Raw genomic sequence first — 21,332 nt, 5'->3', positions numbered from 1 at the left:
CAGTTGCCCTCCTGTCCTGTAACAATAACGCGCCTGGGTTAGATAGAATCAAATTCAACTTGTTGAAGAATCTACCCGGCAATGCCGAGAGGCGCTTGTTGAACTTGTTCAATAAGTTCCTGGAGCAAAACATTGTACCGCAGGATTGGAGGCAAGTGAAGGTGATCGCCATCCAAAAACCAGGGAAACCAGCTTCTGATCACAACTCTTATAGGCCGATTGCAATACTATCCTGTATCCGGAAATTGATGGAAAAAATGATACTCCGTCGTTTAGACCATTGGGTCGAATCAAATGGCCTACTATCGGATACTCAATTTGGCTTCCGCCGTGCCAAAGGGACGAATGATTGTCTTGCGCTGCTTACAACAGATATTCAGCTGGCTTATGCTCGCAAAGAACAAATGGCGTCTGCGTTCTTGGACATTAAGGGGGCTTTTGATTCCGTTTCTATTGACATTCTTTCGGGCAAACTTCACCGACAAGGATTTTCTCCAATTTTAAACAATTTTTTGCACAATTTGTTGTCCGAAAAGCACATGCATTTTACGCACGGCGATTTGGCAACTTTTCGCATTAGCTACATGGGTCTTCCCCAGGGCTCATGTTTAAGCCCCCTTCTTTACAACTTTTATGTAAATGACATCGACGAATGTCTGGCAAATTCATGCACGATAAGACAACTTGCAGACGACAGTGTAATCTTTGTTACAGGAGCCAAAGCTGCCGATTTGCAAGGACCATTGCAAGATACCTTGGACAATTTGTCTGCTTGGGCTTTACAGCTAGGTATCGAATTCTCTCCGGAGAAGACTGAGATAGTAGTTTTTTCTAGGAAGCATGAACCTGCTCAGCTTCAAACACAATTAATGGGTAAAACGATTTCTCAGGTTTTGGTACACAAATATCTTGGTATCTGGTTCGACTCTAAAGGCACCTGGGGTTGTCACGTGAGGTATCTGATGAAAAAATGTCAACAAAGAGTGAATTTTCTTCGTACAATAACCGGACAATGGTGGGGAGCCCATCCAGGAGACCTTATAAGGCTTTACCAAACAACGATATTGTCTGTTATTGAGTACGGGTGTTTCTGCTTCCGCTCCGCAGCAAACACACATTTGATCAAACTGGAGCGAATACAATATCGTTGTTTGCGTATCGCCTTAGGTTGCGTGCAGTCGACTCATACGATGAGTTTGGAGGTCTTAGCTGGAGTACTACCATTGAAAAACCGCTTCTGGAGCCTGTCTCCTCGCATTCTTATCAAATGTGAGGTCTTGAACCGTCCCGTGATTGAAAATTTTGAAAGTTTAATCGAACTTAATTCTCAAACCCGTTTTATGACATTGTATTTCCATCACATGTCCAAAAATATTAACCCTTCTTCGAATATTCCAAATCGTGTCGACTTATCAAAAACTTCTGATTCTACTGTGTTTTTCGATACATCCATGATACAAGAAACTCGTGGAATCCCGGATCATTTACGCGTGCAGCAGATTCCCAAAATTTTTTCCAATAAATATCAAAACATCAACTGCAATAATATGTTCTACACTGACGGATCACTTCTTGATGGGTCCACTGGCTTCGGTATTTTCAATTACAATTTAACCGTCTCCCATAAACTCGATAATCCTGCTTCTGTTTACGTCGCAGAATTGGCTGCAATTCAGTACACCCTAGGGATTATCGAAAAAATGCCCACGGACCATTATTTCATCTTTACGGACAGTCTCAGTTCCATTGAGGCTCTCCGATCGATGAAAGATGTTAAGCACTCTCCGTATTTCCTGGGGAAAATACGGGAACATCTGAGTGCTTTATCCGAAAAATCTACTCAGATTACCTTAGCGTGGGTCCCTTCTCACTGCTCGATACCGGGCAATGAGAAAGCGGACTCTTTGGCTAAGTTGGGCGCGACAAACGGTCATATTTATGAAAGACCACTTGCCTTTAATGAATTTTTCGCACTTGTACGTCAGAATATGATCATCAGTTGGCAAAATTCTTGGACCAGAGGGGAACTGGGAAGGTGGTTACGTTCCATAATCCCCAAGGTGTCGACGAACCCGTGGTTCAAGGGGTTGGATGTAGGTCGGGATTTCATTTGCGTGATGTCCCGGCTTATGTCCAATCACTATAGATTTGACGCGCATCTCCGTCGTGTTGGGCTCGGGGAAAGTGGTATCTGTGCCTGTGGTGAGGGTTATCACGACATAGAGCACGTTGTTTGGTCATGCCCTGTACACCGTGACGCCAGGTCTAGATTAATAGCTTCCCTGCAGGCCGAAGGTAGGCAGCCGGCTGTTCCTGTTCGTGATGTCTTGGCGAGCCGTGACCTATCCTACATGTCCCTTATATACGTTTTCCTGAAATCCATCCACGCCCCAGTTTAATCCTATTCCCTTCCGCCTACATCCAACCAAACGACAAGAACACGTTAAGACCCCGGATCCGGAAACAGCAACTAGACCCGCACGATACCCTCAGGTCCCGAGGGAGACAACCCAATATGCCAGTCCGTAATAACTTGGCCCAGCAGCGGAACATATTCAATATGCTGTTTACCTATGGCGATGGAAAACCATCAAACAACAAATCAGTGCTTTTAATGCAAAAGATTCTAGCTTTAAGTTAGATTTAGTTTCAGCTCGTAGTCGGCAGCGAGGATAAAAAATTTGCTTTTAGTTATTAAAATACTTTAGAAAGGAAGCTACCAGATATAATTGGCGCCGTTAAACAATTAATTGTATTTGTGCCGTGTCAAATAAATTATAGATGAAGAAAAAAAAAATAAACAAACATTTCATCGGATATTAAATTGAACAACTGAAATTTGAAGGACACAAATGATTATTTGAAGAGTTAATATTTTCTCGTTTTGCGCTATAATCCAAAGTTAATTATCTTCATCTACATGCATACTCTGATTATTATTACGTGTTTGCGTCGCTTAGTGTTTGGCTACGGTCATGCAGAACGCAAATAACGGCGCGATGCGATTCGGCAAGACGAAATCTGTTCAAATGTATAGCTCTACTTCGCCTTAAAAAGAGCTGTACATTTCACCACGGTAAGGATAATCGCATCGCGCCGGCATTCGCGTTCTGCATAACCGTAGCCTTTGTTCCGTTCCCCTTTAATGATGTCGTATTAAAGGTGCATATTGCAATTCGGCAGCACTTCAACTTCTCATTTGCACAAAATTTAAAAATATACAATGAACTTCATTCAAAATATCAGACAGAAAGAAATTACAATACTGCCAATGAACGGTCAACGTTTATTTACTAGAAAAAATGACTGACATGCAAGCAGCCGGGTTATCTTTCTTGTAAAAGTATTCTACTTCAACCTTGCGGTCGTGGCTTCACATACAACCTTCTTGTGATTTTTCTTTGAGTAAACACAAATATGCAAAGAATATTATTTGTGTTACGGCTTAATTCATATGACCGACAGTTTCAAGATGGCGGTTCCGGCCTTCAGAAAATAACCTGATCCAATCCAATAATCCAAGGATATTTTCAAAAACGAAATGATGCACAGAAGCCGGAAGACAGCTCCAGACAGAATTTTGTGATCCGAGAAAGAGAAAGGGGGTTGACCTTTTCAGAGGAAAGTCCAGCTTTTCTAAGCGTTCATTCTGCAGGTTAAAAGCGGCTCACGACAGCGTCTGACTAGAAACAGGCGGCTGAATCACAAGACTATGTAGCATATCCTAGTAACGGTTTTTCGCGTAGCTGGAGGCTACATACGAATGCTGCTCACCACGGGCCCTCAGAGATTGAACGCCCAAATCGGCAAGGAAGTGATTTGTACACCGATCATGGGGTTCAACGACACGAACGTCAACGGCCAACAAGGCATCAATTTCGCAGCTTCAATATTCACAAAACCACCGAACAAGAAACAAAATTGACAAAGTTTAACATCCGGCAGTTGCACAATCTGCAGTCTGCCGAGGATATACGCGCCTACTTGACAATGGAGAACCTTCTACCGAGTAACTGAGGGGCCATCCACATTCCACGTGGACCGCTTGAGGGGGGGGGGGAGGTGGGTCGGTGTAATGTCCACGGTCTATACAATTATTTTTAGAATTTATATGGACAGTTGTCCACGCAGGGGGAGGGGGGGGGCGTTCAAAATCGTTAAAAATCTGTCCACGTGGAATGTGGATGGCACCAAAGTGTTTCAAATCTCAACGATGGGTGGGACAAGCTACCGTCGGTCATCGATGACAAAATGCCGCCAAGCGATGAAGAGAAAAAAGAGCTGCAGAACTGTTTGATGAGATGGTGAATCAATCCCGTAAATACTACACACCGGAACTAAATATGTGTGGAGGTGTGGTAGAAAACCTGATCACACGCGAGCGCGAGGCTGTCAACAGCTGAGAGCACCTCAATATTGGAGCAAGGGAAGTCAACCTTTCTGTGTAGTGCTCTTTCTATGTTTAAGTTCTCGATAACAAGGGTGTTAAACTGGGAATTGTGTCACTAAAATCAACAGAGTCGCTGGAAAATAACAGATTGCCTACTCTATAACCCTCCTAACGACGCACTAGAAACGACACTTCACTGGGCAGTTCCCAGGATTTGAGAAGAGTCTACCGGAGGAATGGATAAATGATCTTGTCTGCTCCATTTATGTAAAAGGCGATTGACACAAATTAGCAACTACCGTGGCATAACGCTGGTTACAAAGTTACAACAATCTTTTTTTAGTAGAAGAAAAGCGGGCGTCATACTGCTACCCGCTACTATGGACCAAGATGACCCTTCAGAAATGACACATTGTTCAACATTGCTTTTGAGGGTGTAATCCGACTAGCGGGCATCGAAACGAAAGGTACGATTCAGTACACGTAGTCAACTGATAGGCTTTTTAGACAATGCCCACGGATGACATACGCGCACTGGCCGTATTCGAACGTATAAACCATGAGCTGAAAACACTAGAAGATATACCCATTGTGCACCTGACGCAGGGGGAAGGCTACGATATACCGGGCGTGTCGCGAGGATGTCAGTGGACAGTGCTCAATTATTTTTTAAACACTCTTGAGAACTGTTGATCAATGAAAACCGCAAGTACTTCGAAAAACTTCATAGATTCAGAAATCCTTCTATGAAACTACCATAAAACGTAAATAAAACCAATTTGCCTTTGTTACATGGGTTGTAAAGAAATGTGATCTGAATTTTTGTCAAACATTCGTTTTGGTACACATCTTGATTGACAGCCAAGCCACTGCACAGTGATCCAATAAGGCAAAAAGTGGAACTTAATTCCATAGCGCCTTTTACCTTCAACCTAGCTTAATAGCGTCTTGGGAACAAATGTTTGTATGAATGACCAGCATAATCGCAAATTGTCAAAAAGTATGAAAAGTTAACTATACTAAAAATAAAAAAACTTAGCTTCTTCGTGTGAAGAGATAGAAGAATAGTTTATTCAGCAAAGTTGTAGAAGATTCAAAAATATGATACTTTGTTAAACAAATGAAAATCCTATCTTCTTTCGGTACAAAGTTATTATGTATATCACAAGGAACTTACCTAAAAGTTAGTTTTTTGTACTTAATTTTTGTGAGTTGCATTTTACACGAAAGTATTGTTCGGAAGAATTGTCAGGGCACACAAAACACACAATTTTGCCAAAGGATAAATATCTCCAGGACTTTTCATAACAAAGTTATATCATATTTTAGCTTATTTTTTCGATAACTTCAAGAACGTATAGGTTGAAAAGGGACAAATGGAATCATGTTGTCAATACTTTTCCTTGAAGTTAAGCCGAAGTACTATAAACTCCTTTAGGTTCCATTTGTCCCAATCGACCCATATTAGGGTACGGCGAGCATATGTCACAGTAGGTTTTCATATATCCTTTTACTAACTTTTTTGTGTTAAGAGATAGAGAAATGGCTTATTCAGCAAAGTTTTAGAACGTGCAAAAATATGAAACTTTGCTGAACAAACATAATTCCTATCTTTATTGGGTACAGAAGTACAGAGTATTTTCTATAAAAGTTACTTAAAAGTTAGTTTTTTGTACTTAACTTTTGTTAGTTACATTCTACAAGAGAACGTTGTTCTAAAGAAGCATTTGAGCATACAAAACACAGATTTTTTTTGAAGATTACACATCTCCGGGACTTTTCCTTACAACGTATAGAATAAAGATTAGGTGGATTGGGACAGATGGAACTTATAGCAGTTTCGAGCACTTGAGCTAAACTTCAAGAAAAAGTATTAGCATCATGATAATATGTATCATGATGCTAGAACTTTGTAAGAAAAAGTCCTGGAGATGTGTAGTCTTCAACTAAAACGTGTGTTTTGTATGCCCGAATGTTTCTTTAGAACAACGTTTTCTTGTATAATGTAGCTAACAAAAGTTAAGTGCAAAAAATTAACTTTTAAGTAACTTTTACAGACTCTGTAACTCTTAATACTCTGTAACTCTGTACCCAATGAAGATAGGAATTTTGTTTGTTTTGCAAAGATTCATATTTTTGCACGTTCTAAAACTTTGCCGAATAAATCATTTCTCTATCTCTTAACACAAAAAAGTTAGTATATTGAATATATGAAAACCTACTGTAACATATACTCACCGTACTCTAATATGGGTCGATTGGGCCAAATGGAACCTTAAGGAGTTTGTAGTACTTCAGCTTAACTTCAAGAGAAAGTATTGACATCATGATTCCACTTGCCCCTTTTTAACCTACACGGTTTTGTAATTATCGAAAAAATAAGCTGAAATAAGATATAACTTTGTTATGAAAAGTCCTGGAGATATATATCTTTTGGCAAAATTGTGTGTTCTGTGTGCCCCAATAATTCTTCTGAACAATACTTTCGTGTAAATTGCAACTAACAGAAGTTAAGTAGAAAAAAATAACTTTTAAGTAAGTTCCATGTAATATACTTAATAACTTTGTACTGAAAAAAATAGGATTTTCATTTGTTCAACAAAGTATCATATTTTCTGCAACTTTGCTGAATAAACTATTCTTCTATCTCATTACAACTTTTTATACTTTTTGACAATTTGCGATTATGCGGGTCATTCATACAAACATTTGTTCCGAAAACTTTATTAAGCTAGGATGAAGGTGAAAGGCGCTATGGAATTAAGTTCCACGTTTTGCCTTATTGGACCACTGTGCACTGGACTTTAGCATGGTTTAGACAAGAAGAATGAAGTATTTTTTGTCCATTACTTTGTCCGGTCTTCCACACTCAAGTTTGCAAGAAATTGTACACAGTCGAAATCGGAAGATTTTCGCTTTCAAACTGGAGCACCGTTAACTGGGGTGACTTTGATTACTTTTTTGAATGTATCTCAAATATTTTCAGAATATACTGTAAATAATATTGTTTGATATTTTTTACAAAAGTACTGGCATGCATTGAGCAAGATCCAGTCACTACTTCAAAAGTTTAGCAACAATTTTGCTGTTATTAAACATGCTCTAAAATTCCACTAAAAGACCAGTCATTATCCCGGGGTGACTTTGATCGCTCACAGGCATGCTCAGGCATGTCATTCTCCGCAGTATGTGAAAGGAGAGGAGAAAAAATTCAACGCGCACTTCCCTTCCAGTATGTGCCTGCGTGTAGCAAGTGCTTTCACCACACTGCTTCTTTCTCCACTCCAAAGTGTCTCAACCAGCTTACAGAGAGACAAACACACTTCCAGCTCACCCCACATCTGATAGAAACAAGAGGGGTGAATCACTCTACAGAGAAAACGCAGAAGTACACAACAGTGCCCACTGGCGAGTAGTCCGGAAGGTGAAAAAAAAAACTACCGGACAAAAATGTAGTCCTCGTGTAGCTACACTGCGAAAACGAATTCCACCAGAGTAAATTCGACCGGCACGAGCGGCACGAGCAACGCAGTCTATTATTTTTTCTCCCAATCTCTTTTCCTCTTCTGCCATGCTCAAGAAACCAACTGTGAAACGCACCGCAGATAGCTCTGCAGTGTAATTATTGTGCGTGATTCCCCACGTGTGAGAAAGTACACCATAGTTCATTGTCTCGCAAGAGAGAGATTTCAAATTTCACTGCAGTGCGTTCAGGTAGCTCAACAGATAAAAATCGTTTGTCACTCTCTTCTAGCATGAGCGTTGATTTGTTCTTTAATTAGTTTAGTGTACAAAAATGCCAAAATTCCGAACACGCTTTAATAAGCGGACTGTATATTAGGGTGGGGAATCGTTATATGGAAAAAACGAAACTTGATAGCAGAAGGCCAGAACCAAGTTTTTTTTTATTCTTTTTGGGGCCCCTAACAATCCTAAATTTATCGGAAGCCGATTGGTTTTGTCTCCGCTTGGCGCATTGCATTTCAAATTTATATGGAGATTTGTATGGAAAAACCAACTTTTTTGCATATTCCATTCTAAAGAGCTCAAAATGGCTCAAACCAAAGGTTCAATGACTTCAAATGGTAGGGTTTTTGATGCCTAACAACTTGGCCGGATACACTTAAGTGCTAGGGTGTCCCAAAAAATACTAGAGCTGTTCAAAGTTGAGTATGCCGAAATTTATGTTGCAAATCATTTTTTCTGCCAATACTGCCAGTGTATCGGCGTCAGTCAGATTTCCATCAGAAGTGACCTCAGAAACACGTTGTAGATTCTACCTACGCCTAGAAAGTTGACCTAAGTTTGTTTGCTTGATCCAGCTGAGTGTATAAACTCGTTACGACAGGTTACTTCTGATAGGAATCCTGCTGACACCGGTACATTGGTAATGTTGGCAGAAAACAAAATTTTCTGCATTTAACTCGACATACTCAACTTTAAACAGCTATAGCTCTTCTTATGGACATCCTAAATTTTCAGTGTCTTCGGCAAAGTTGTTAGGCATTTAAAATACCATACTTTAACATAATTTAATGCATTATTAGAGTATTGTTGAGCTCTCTATAAAGGTAAATGCAAAAAAGTAGGGTTTTCCACATAAATTTTCATACAAATTTGAAATGCAAAGCGCCAAGCGGAGACAAAACCAATCGACTTCCGGTAAGTTTAAGGTTGTTTGGGGCCCCAAAAGGAACCAAAAAAGCTTGATTCTGTAAAATCGATCATTTTCCCCACCCTACTGTATATAGTAGTTTAAGTGTATATTGTAGAATAAGTTAGATTTCAGTTGTATATAGTTGTATATAGTTGCTATTTAAAAATTTAAACAGTTACCAAAGCCACTAATGTACTCCTTCTTCCAAAAATAACTGGAAAACATTCAGCAAAATTTAAAAAAAGCAACCGAAACACAGAGAATCAAAGATGAAAACAATTAATGTAAATCACTTGTAACTTTTCAAGTTCCAAAACCAAAAAAACTCATAGAAATAAAGAATTGCTTACTACTACTACATTCTGTCGAGCCGGACTGATAGAGCGTAAGTGCTGCATTTCCGTTATCTGCTGCCATCCAGGACGAGAACAAGTATAAATTACAACCGGCCCTTCTCAGGGCCACCAAATGCTGAATTTTGCGGTTTTTCTTCTGTTACTTAATACACATGATGAAAAACCTTAACTACATCAATCACATAATTGTAGAGCACTAAAAGGTGCTATTATATTTCACAACAGTAACAACACTAGCAAGTTTGTTCAATTATCATCTTTTCGGATTACCATTCGCCGATGATTCTGGTTTTCCCGTTTTCTCTAGTAGAACTGCCTGCCATTTCGAATAATTCTGCAGCTACCGAAAACTTCATAACAGCCGCCAGATAGATAGGTGTTCAAGCATCAACGCGCCCAGCGCGATCAGCCAGAAATTGAAATCCGGCTTTTCATTCTTCATCACGATCAGCATCCAACGTCCGTGTGGTATCGGTATATTCATGGAATGAGTTATACATAAAACACAAATCGCGCATTACTAGTTAACTAGGTATTTTCTGTCGACCTTGTTAGGGAAAGAAGCATTGAGCGACCAATTAGAGGTCGACATTTGCATTCCGACAAGGCTTGATAATTTTCAATGGTACAATAGTCGAACAATTAGATTACAACTTTCGGCATTTGGACGGGTACTTAGATGATTTTCCAATTGATTACTGCAAAAATGACGGAAAACGGTTGGAAACTGACTGAGTTTAAAACGTTTGAAATTGGACAATTTTCGTGACGCTCTCGATGTATTTGGTTTTTGAAAATGGATCCCTGTATTGAAATTGGTCACCTGTATATGTTGCCGTAAGACGTAATTCTACGTCAAAAGAAACATAATCACAACGACGTAATTAAATGTACTTTTAGAAAAGAAGGTGAACGACAGATGAATATTTTTTACCAGAAAACAAATTTAAACATCTGTTCATTATTCAGCTTTTCAATGTTATGATCCATCGTTCTTACTGTATTGTTATGCAATGTGGTAATGATGAATAGTATGTTACATGCAAGTCGTATTGTGATTCGATGTGATAAAATCCAACTTCAGTGTGGCAGATGTACATTGTAATAATGTAAGCAAATTATAGCATTCACTCCGACATTAATTTCACTCATGCGAATCGGAATCACTAACGCTTGTGGAACCAACTTGCTTTTTTGCAATCTCCAAAAAAACGCTATCACGGTCCCAGGACCAACAATCGTTGCAGAAAGCCAATCAAACTGTTCGCTCTTCGTTCGATATCCTTGCGTTCCCGACGGACAGGTTTTCTTTTTCCGTTGTCCTCGATAATAAATTGGATTAGTATTTTTGAAATTCTCAAACAATATACAAAGAAGCGTAATGAAATTTCTTTCCACGTTATCCCTCGCTCAGGGAAAAACATCGACAGCAGTCACGTGGAAGTTGTTGAGTTTTCCCAGTTTCCCGCCACCTGACAGCGGCAGCAGCATCAGTAGCGGGAGCAGCAGGTATTTCTGTTTTGTTTCACCGAATCAACATTCGTGGGTATTTGACTCGTGGGAAATATGAACGATGGAACGATCGGAATTGAATTCATAGCTGATTGGACCACCACCGTGGCACTCCCTTGAGGCAAATCCAATTGACACACCAACATCGTCTTCCCCCACTACGTACCCTCGTACCTGCAGAGACCAGAGGCGAATGTTTTCCACGCGCTTGGCGTAGAAATGCTAACCTTATTTACAGCTGCGAGCCAGTGCGGGAAGGTGAAGTTTTACGCAACCGAAATAGCCACGATTTTCCCTAGCAAGGGTGAATTTAATTCAATGTTGGTCTCTCTCTCTATGTCTCTCTCTTTCCGCTAGTGTACGTGTGTGTCACGGGTTCAATACGTTTGCCGTTGGTTATTGGCTGAGTTGATAATCAATGATGCGAAAAAAGGGATGATAGCTCAATCAAGCGGCACGTTCAAGTGTGGTTCTTCACTCTCACTGTCGATATTGACCTTCTGACTTGCAAATTGTGTGGGCGTATTGTACAAGTTGCGCGTTTTGAATCGAATGTTAAATTCCCAGAAAATATTACAGCTTTACCTGGTTAATCGATTTCCAACTGTTAAAGTAAACCTTCAATTGAGAGTCACGGAATAAGCAAATATTGTCGAACAAATTAGATCCTAATTAAAATGATTTATTTTACATGAACTTCCAAAGCTCAACATCCCAATATCGAAGCTAACAGCAAAACACAGCAGGCGTAATTAAATGTGACATATTTTTGCCGAGATAATGAAGTGGATTTTAGTCGCAATTTTCGCCGTATCCCTGGTCCAATCCCACGCCAGTGAACTTTCCCCGGAACACGGCATACTGGCACTGACACCGGATACCTTTGAATCAGCTTTGCAGCGATATCCATTTCTGATGGTGGAATTTTACGCTCCCTGGTGCAAACACTGTCAAGCTCTAGCACCGAAATATGCCAACGCAGCAAAGCAACTGGCAGCTACAAGCTCACCCATAAAACTGGCTGTAATCGATGCTTACCGATATTCGGACTTCGTAAGGCCCTACGGTGTGCTTGGCTATCCAACGCTTAGGTTTTTTCGGCACGGGATTCCCACGGAGTACAAAGGTCAGCATACAGAAACCGCTCTCGTGGAATGGTTGCTGCAGCAAGTTCCTGTGACTGAATCGCAAAACAGTCCAGATGACCCGTTTCCACGTTTAACGCGAAGAAACTTTAATTCGACTCTAAGAGATAATCCGTTGGTCGCTGTTGAGTTCTATTCGCCTCACTGTCCTCACTGTAAAACTCTTGCTCCAATTTTCCTGGACGTTGCAAAAGAATTAGCCCTTAGAAATCCAAACGTCTCATTCGCCAAAGTGGACATCACCAAAGAACAGGAACTGGCTCAACATCAAGCTGTTATAAATTATCCTGTGATTAGGTTATACCGTAACAGAAAGCCACTGACGTACGAAGGTTCGCAGGATCAAAACTCCATCGTCACTTGGTTGCTCTCTCATGCCGAACAACCCATAGCTCGAGTTGGAAAACGAGAACCACGTGCCGCTCTACGACAGGATGAAGAAACTAATAGCACATGTCAACGAATGCCATCCATTTTGATCAACCTTTTACTGCTGGTGTTTATTTCGGCTGTTCTCTCCCAAGCTTAGAGGTGAAAGCATTCAATTCGCAAATAAAATTCATTGCAATACGAAAACCGGTTTAAAATTAATGGAATGGAAAAATATCAAGTTCGACCAAACCTCTAATAATCAAATGTTGATTTTGCGCCCACACAGCTGCTGGGGTGAAATTTCATCAAAACATTTGCGTGCGTGCGGACCGATCCGAACAACAGTTGACTGCCGGCCGACGATCCTAATCGATATGTGCGTCCCCGCGCGCAAACAAAGCACTTTGTCCTGAATAAACAGCCCAACTTTGGCCGGTGACCGACGAGTGACCATACGGGACGACACGATAAAAGCGACTTGGTGAACACAAATACACACACACGTATGCTTGCGTTGGAAAATTTAGGCAAATTGTCGGTCACTTGTCGATTGACTGTTAGTAAAACGTTATAGCGGGAGGTGTGCGAAGGGTGGGTGAAAGCCAACATAAACATGTGAAGGAATCAATCTAATTATTCGTGTAAATTTTATTTAATTTATTAAAAGGAGAGAAATTTTATAACAATGAATTATAGCAAAAAAAATTAAAATAAATGTTAAATCTGAAGTACTTAAATGATGTGTCTCCTGATTCGAACATAAAAGAGCTCCAAATAATATCATCAACAAAGAATTAAATTCAATATAAATGCGATGTACTTTGTTCTACTCGTACATCAGCTTTGTAAAACAAGTTACAAAATATAACATAAAATAAAGTTGGCATTATGCATTATTATTGTTGGAAAATTCTCGAAATATTTTTGTTAATAGAAATAAGTTAGTTTCATGTTTGATTCTTGAATAAACAGGAATTCTTAACAATTGTAATAAACTAACCTACATTTCAAGCATTAAATCATTGTGGAATTTGCTCAGATTGACTGTACACTTTAAACAAATTCTAAAAATCGTTTGTTTCCCGCACTATACGAAAAATTATTTGCTTTGTTAGGCGACATCCGTAAATTACGTAACGCTCATGGGGGGGAGAGGCGATATCATTAGGCGTTACAATTTGTTACATAGGGGAGGGGGGAGGTAAGACCTGCGTTACGTAACAAAAAATCTCTGGAGAGACTCTTCAAAACCGAACCTTTTTATTAAGCGAATTCTTCTACAGCGTTACGAGATTTTTATGGGGGGAGGGGTATGTGTAATCGGTACGATTCGTTACATATGGGAGGTGGGGGTATGAAAATTGGGTTTTTTGCGTTACGTAACTTATGGATGTCGTCATTTTTTTTTTCATTCCGAATTTTTTTTAATCCGAGTTTTTTTAAGAAACATTTGTGATTATATTCTTTTCAAGTCTTGAGTTCATAGTACTAGGAGGATTTAATCCGCCTTCCTGTGTAAAAATCTGGAAAATGGCGAGATTTTGAAAGTCATACAATGGTTAAAAATATAAAAGATATTCAAATGTTGTATTGACGCCGGTAAATATTGTAATATAGTTTGTAAGTCAATAGAATGGAATCACCGTAATGTTTCAAGTTCTCGCTGATTGCGCTAAATTTGCTCAAGCCTCTCTCAGTAAAAAGAAATAGACATAAATAATCAATTCACAGGTTTTGGTAGAGTTTTGAGTTCTGACAAAATGTTTAAACCAGTATTTGAGAAAAGACATCAGTATTTACAATCGATAAAATTTAAACTGTGTTCAGTAGACACGTTAGAACTTTTTTTGAATCCAAAATCTGTCTTAAAGTAAATTAGCAGATTTATTCATACATTTATATCTTAGCTTAAAGTTTTCCTGTTTATTGTGTTTTGTTTTTCATCGTTTACCTGTTTTCTGGTTTCAGGTTTTTATTTTCTAAAATCCGCTTACCTATTTATATTCCTATGTTTCACGGTTCTTCGGTTTGTTGTTGTTTTTCATATATATTGGACTGTTTTCCCGTTCTATGTTTATTTATTCTGCTGCTCTCTTGTGTTCTCATGCTCTTATGGATTTCTTTTCTTTCTGTCTATCCGATTTCATATCCTTCTGTTTTTCTGTTCTCACATCTTCATGATTTACTACTATTCTGCTGTTTCTCTTCTAAGATTTTTTTGTATTCTTTTTATATAATTTTGTTTTGATTTTATTTCCTGATCTACTAATCTTTTGTTTTCTTGTTCGGCTAATATGTTTTATATTGTTGTTCTGTTTTTCTATTTACTTTATTTCTATTTTACACTTCTTTACTAATTTTTTTTCTTTCTTCTCTATCTTCTGTCAATTCTGTCTTCTTTCTCTTCTTCTGTTAATATGCCCTCTCTTTTTTTTCGATACTACTTGATTGTTCCTCTATTGTTTTGTTTTTCTGGTCCACAGTTCTTCTGTTCATATGTTCTGTTGTTTGGTTCATTAACTTTCGTTTCGTCTGCTACTTTTTCTGTTTTTTATCTGTTCTTCTTTTTATTTGTCCTTCTGTATATCTGTCTTTTTTGCACCCCAATTCTTCTGTTATTCTTTTCGAAAGTTCCTCTATTTCTTTGTTTTTATACTGCCACTTTTCTGTATTTTCATTTTAATATCCTCCTGTTTTTTATTTTCGTTCGTCTTTATTCCTGTGTTATATTTTCTGTTTACAGCTCTTCTTCTTATTTATTTTTCATTTGTATTCTATTCCAGTTTCTCTGCTATTCTTTTTTTCTGTTCTTCTGTTCGTGTTAATTATCTTTTTTTCTTCTATTTTTTAATTCTGTTTTATATTTTGTTCTGCTATTCTAATATTTTTGTGTTGATCTATTCTTCGGTTTCACTGTTAGTTTGTTGTTTTGCTCTTCTGATATAATATCCTTTTGATATATAGTTCCTTTATTTTTAAATTCTTCAACACTTCTCTTTTTATTTTCTTGTTTTTGATTTCCGTAGTTTTATTTCTCCTGTGTCGTTTTACTATTCTTTTTTTTCTGTTTTCAGCTTTTTTGTTATTTCTCTTCTGTTTTTTTTTTGTTTTCAATATTTTGTATTCTGTTCCTCGGCTGTTTTATGAACTTTCTCGTATTTTCTCATATGTATTTTCAGTATACCCGTTGTTTTTTGTTTTATGTGTTCTGATTTATGTTTTCGGTCAGTATGTTCTGTATATTAATTTATTTTTCTGTCATTTCGTTCGTGTACCACTCTAATGTCTTGTCATTTCATTATTTTGTTTTCATTTTCTTAAGTTCTGCTGTTTTGCTGTTGTTTTGTACTGGTTTTCCTGTTCTAATAAAGACAGAATAGACATCTCTATTTCAATTTTCCTATTATTAATTTCTCATGCTCTGCTGTTCTCTCCTTTATCTTTATTCTCCTGTCCTTCATTTTCCGTAATTGCTCTGATTTTTTGTTGTTCTGGTTTTCTGTCCTTATTTTTTGTATGCCCTCTCTTTTTTATATTTTTATATCATTCTGTTTGACTGTTCTTGTATTCATCTGTTTTGCTGGATTGCTGTTCTTTTGTTTATTTGGTCTGTTGCTTGTATGTTATTCTGTTCCTTCTGCTATTTTAATTTTCCAGTTTTGTTTTCCATTATGCTGTTTATCTATCTTGCCTTTTTTTCGTTTTACTGTACTCGAGCTCGTTTTTTTATTTGAATGTTTGCTTATATCTTTATTTCCATACTCCTATGATTTTCTGTACTTTCGTTTAACTGCCCTTTTAATCTTTCAGTTTTGTTTTTTCTTCTGTCATATATATTCTTGTTATTGTTCTTCTTTCCCTTTTTCGTTTCTTTTACTTCAATTCTTCAGATGTATGGCGTCTGTTTTCATTTTTTTTATTTCTTCTCCTGTTCTTCAAGATTTCTATTGTTTTGTTCTTCTGCAATATTTTTTTTTATTTTGTTTTTTTTTCTCTCTATTCTCCATTTTTATTACTTTCTGTTTTCCAGTGTCAGTTCTAAATTCTAGATTCTTGTTTTTCTCAGGGTTTTTTTTCGGTTATTGGATTATTCTTTTGTTCTGTTTTTCAGTTCTTCTGTTTTTCTTTTCCTTTTCTCTTTAATTTGTTTTTGTTTTCAAAATTACAACTAATCTGTTCTTGTGTTCTTCTGTTATTTTGTTATTGTTGTAGGAGAAAATATAATCCTATTTATTTTCAGTTCACCAGTTTTTCTGACCTTCTTCTTCGTGATTAACATTTTCTATTATTCTGTTTTTTTTTGCGATCCTGTACTTCTTTTCTTCTGTCTTTCTATTTGTTTGCCTGACTGATATTTTTTATTCCGTTATTCTATTCTACTTTCATTCAGTTCTTAGGATCCAATGTTTTTTTTGTTCTTATTCTCCTGTTTCTACTCTTCTGTATTTCAGTTTAGCTATTTTTCAATTCTTTTTTTTCGTGTTTCAAGGTTTATCTATTCTTCTGTTATTATGTTTTCCAGTTATTCTGTTATGTTGTTATAGATTTGGATTTTCGTCTTCGCAGTGGTGAGTGACTGCGAACATTTCTTCTATGGTATATATTTCTTTTATATCCGAGGTTTCGGTCGTTGATTGCGACCTTCTTCAAAAGTAATCCTGTAATAATTCTAGATAAACATTTCAAAAGGTCCTATCTGCTTTCATAATTTTTCCGAAGCGTCTCTTCATTTTGTTAATGGTTCAGCTTTAGTAACTCTCCCAAGCGTGGTTTTCGTCCAGAAGGCTAGAGTGATCCCTCCGCTATCAACTTGTACAAGTAACGTGTCAATAAAAGGTGTTCAATAAGTTGAGGTGATTGAATAAAAGTGATCGATCGAAAAATCGATCAAAGCAGATAGGACCTCTTGAAATGTTCCTCTAAAATTGAGATTATTGGACAACATTCTACAATGATTGTGGTCTTTCGTTCTTTTTCAAAAATATAATTTTGTTGTTGAACGTATTAGCTTTGCGGGTAATTGTTTTGTATGCAAAATTTTGTTTCTGCTGAAGTTATTGTATTCTGTTGTTCTGTTTTTTTTCCATGCTATTTTGTTATTGTTTTTCTTCTTGTTTCTTTTTTGGTATATGTATTCTCTTGTCCTTCTGTAATTTTATTCTCATATTCCTCTATTTCTCATATTTTATGTTCTTCTGGTTTTCAGTACTTTTGTTCTTCTTTGCTTCTGTTGCTATGCCTTTTCTTTGTTCTGCTTTATATTTTTCTGTTAAACTATGCTTTTTTAATTTTTTCTGATTTTCTGAACCGCCGTTCTTCTGTTTATCTATTCCGATGTTATTATTGCAATTTTTCTGTTTATTTTTCCATATGTTTCTCCATTTTTCTTTTCTCAAACTCTTCTGGTTTTTGTACGTTTGTTAAACTATTCTTTTGTTTTTTTTTTGTCTTTTCACGTTTCTCTTTTCTTTGTTTATTTTTCATTTATTTTCTACTTTTAGTATTCATGAATCTGTATTTTGTTCTTTAGTAATTTTGCAATTCTGTCAATGATTTTCTATGTACTTTCCAGTCTAGCTGTTTTTTTTTGTCCCTTTTTTACTGAGTTATTTTTCCGTCGCCACTCTAAAGCTCCATAATTGTTGGTTTGTTTTGGTTTGCTGTTCTTCTATTGGTTTTTCAGTTCTTCCTGGTTTTTCAGTTCTTCATGTTTATATTATTATGCTGTTGTGTCGTTCTGTTATTCAGTTATTCTGATTATATTGTTACTAATTTGGATTTTTGGCTTTACAGTCTCGGTGAATCATCTAAGCCAAAAAATTTCTTTGCATCCGACGTTTCCACCGTTGCACACTGGGAAAAAAATAACCCAAATTCCCACTAATTAGAAGCCGCTGGGCTGGCAACCTGAACTATAGCATTTCTTATGTAAAATTGGTCAATAAATCAATTGGTGATATTTTCATTCTGTGCAGGGCACGGGAATGGGTCTATATTTCCAAAAATACGCAAAATTAGGGTGAAAAGGAGCAAAATAGACCATTTCCCGTACCCTACCCAAAATAAAACCATCACCAATCGATTTCTTGACCAATTTTACATAAGAAATGCTATATTTCAGGTTGCCACTCTAGCGGCGATTATTTAGTGGAAAAACTGGAACCCACATTTTCACTGAATAATCGCCGCTGGACTAACAATCTGATATATAGCATTTCTTGTGTAAAATTTGTCAACAAATCGAATGGTCAAGATTTCATTTGGGCAGGGTACGGGAAATTGTCTATTTTGCCCCTTTTCACCCTATTGCCCTGCACAGAATGAAAATGTTACGAATCGATTTTTTGACAAATTTTACATCAGAAACGCTATATTTCAGGTTGCCAACCCAGCGGCTTCTAATAAGTGGGAATTTGGGTGCATTTTTTCCCAGTGTGCGTTATTTGTGGCCTGCTGCAGGAAGATTTTTTTAATAAATGAGTTTATTGGTAAAAATTGTATACATAATAAATGTTCATATTTTGTTTAGTGCATGAGCTTTGCGAGATATTATTTTGTATACAAAAGTTTGTTTCTGCTGTTGCCATTTCATTCTGTTATTCAGCTATTTGATATTTCTGTCCTTATGTTTTTTCGTTTTATTCTGTACTTTTATTTTTTGGTACTCTGTTTTTTGATACTTCTATTCTTCTGTATTTTCCAGCCTCTATTCCTATGTTCCTTCAATTCTCTGAATTTATGTTCTTCTGTTCTTTTGCTTGTATGTGTTTCTGTTCGTCTTTTTATTTCTGTTTCATTTGTTTGTGTTTATCACTTGTTTTCCAACAACTTTTCAGTTTCTGTTTTTCTACACCGTTGTTTTTCTGTTAACCCGTTGTGATTTGTGTTTTGTTTCTCTTTTTTTTTTCGTTTTGTTTTCTTTTTTTTGTTCATCTATCCTTATGTATTTTGTTTTTCTGTGCTCCGATTTTTCTATTCTTCGATTCATATGTTTCTCCATGTTTCTATTGTTGTATCTTTCTAGTTTACTATATTTTTACTTTCATTTTATCTTAGAATTTTGTCTTATTTTACTGTTCTTGTATTTTTTGTTTACCATGCTTCTATTTTTTGTTTCTTTCATAATTCAGTTCTTCTATTCTTCTTCTTTCTGTTCTAGTTTATTTGTTCCTTCTTTTCTTTTATTTTAAAATTCTTGTCTTTTGTTCCTCTGTCATTCTTTTCTGCTTTTCCTTTGTTCTTGTATTCTTTAAATTTTTTCTTTTTTTTAATCTTTTGTAATATCATTCTTTTGCACTCTTTTTCCGTTCTTCTTTTTGGAGACTTTAATCTTTCGTTGCTTAGTTCACCTTCTCTTCTGTTCTTCACATTTTCACTTTTGTTTTTTTTTTGTTTCTAGATTTATATATTCTGGTCTTTTTTTATTTTGTTGTTCTGTTTCTGTTTCCTCCATTTTCGTTCGACATGTTTTTCTTCTGGCCTTCTGTTTGAATTAAGTTTTCTGTTATTCCGTTCTTCTATGATCCTGTACATAACTTCTTTCTATTTTCATGTCATATTTCGTCTGTCACTCTTTCAATTTTATTTTCAGTTTTTTTTTGTTTTTCGTTTATTTTGTTCTTGTTCTCCTGTTTTTTGTTTTCTATCCTTGATTTTTTCATGTTATTAAGTTCTCTCATTCATCTTCTTTTCTCTTCTTTCTTCTTTTACATCCTGTAACAGTGGAAATTTACCGGTAATAATTGTAAAACAAAATGATGGATTACAATAATCAATATGCCGTTAGATATAAAAATGATACGCAACTTTATTACCTATCAGTTATAATTGTAATATCATTGGCAAGTAACGAATGTTGATGAAAAGTTTCAAGGCCGCTTTTACGTGAAGACGCCCACGACATCAACCCATAGACATCAACCGTCTGCTGTAATATCCCTTGTATCAGCATCAGAAAAATAGCAGAATTTCCCCCTTCCAATGTCTCGAAGGTGAAGATTTTTTGAAAGTTCGTAACAACCCGGTTTAGCTCTTGTTAGAATGTTATTAAAACTGTTATCTTGGAGAAAATATGCTGATACAGCAGTGCGTGCTTCCCCAAGTCGAGCTGCAGATAAGCATCATGTAATCGGTGTTAGATGCTCGTCTTGGGTTCGGCACGCAACGAATGAAGAACAGCACCACATAGCGAATATCTTCTCCATGGTTTTTAAGAACCCTGAGATTAAACATGCCCAGATAACTAAACAAATGGTTCGATGCCGTTATGATTATTATCTACGAATATCCGCTTACCAAAGTCGACACTGTTACTTTGTAACTAAAAAGTTCTCCAAATACATTATATAAACCTACGGCGCCATTTTATACAACCTCTAAGGCCGTATACTTCGTAGTATTTCTGTTATTCTTATGCTATATTAATTTGAAATGAAGAAAGTTTCTACCTACGACATATCTCTTTGTTGTGCTAGGTCCTGAGGAATGAAATAAAATTCGTACCTGGAGAGAGAGAACAGAAGAAAATGCAATGTATCAATATATTTATTGATTCAACAAAATATTTTATAATAATATTATTCATTATTGATGATAAACTTAAAAAAATTATTAAATTTTGCCTGTTTATTTTTTGGTTGCAAATATCGTTAATGTATGACTTATATTTCTATAGGGTATCAGTTCTATTATCGTCCATAGATAACTAATATTTTGCAGGAAAATACACTGCAATATTAAGAACCATCATGTGAGAAATTAATGCTCTAAGATATCATGCACCCCTCTGACGATATGAAAAAGCAACCCAAATTAGGTGAAGGTCAGGAAATATTATTGGTATCGATCGTTATATGCCTTATTTCATTTATATCCTGCCCAAATGATGTTTTTACTGATGA

At 36.7% G+C, this 21,332-nt stretch overlaps 2 protein-coding genes across 9 annotated transcripts in view; one reads left to right on the top strand and one right to left on the bottom strand.

The window, feature by feature from the left end:
• Positions 1 to 21,332, bottom strand: part of LOC129726594 (furin-like protease 2) — a 728,980-nt gene that overhangs the window by 296,089 nt on the left and 411,559 nt on the right. The window lies entirely within an intron of this gene.
• LOC129726596 (protein disulfide-isomerase A4-like) lies at positions 11,637 to 13,097 on the top strand. Its single transcript, XM_055683499.1, has one exon. The coding sequence runs from the start codon at positions 11,696 to 11,698 to the stop codon at positions 12,587 to 12,589; it is 894 nt and encodes a 297-aa protein (XP_055539474.1). The 5' UTR covers positions 11,637 to 11,695; the 3' UTR covers positions 12,590 to 13,097.

This window comes from Wyeomyia smithii, chromosome 3 (assembly GCF_029784165.1).
Source record: "Wyeomyia smithii strain HCP4-BCI-WySm-NY-G18 chromosome 3, ASM2978416v1, whole genome shotgun sequence".
Lineage (NCBI taxonomy): Eukaryota > Metazoa > Arthropoda > Insecta > Diptera > Culicidae > Wyeomyia > Wyeomyia smithii.
This window is presented reverse-complemented; position numbering and strand designations above follow the sequence as displayed.

Coding starts and splice junctions, on each gene's coding strand:
- LOC129726596 (XM_055683499.1), top strand. CDS start 11,696: ATGAAGTGGATTTTAGTCGCAATTTTCGCCGTATCCCTGGTCCAATCC.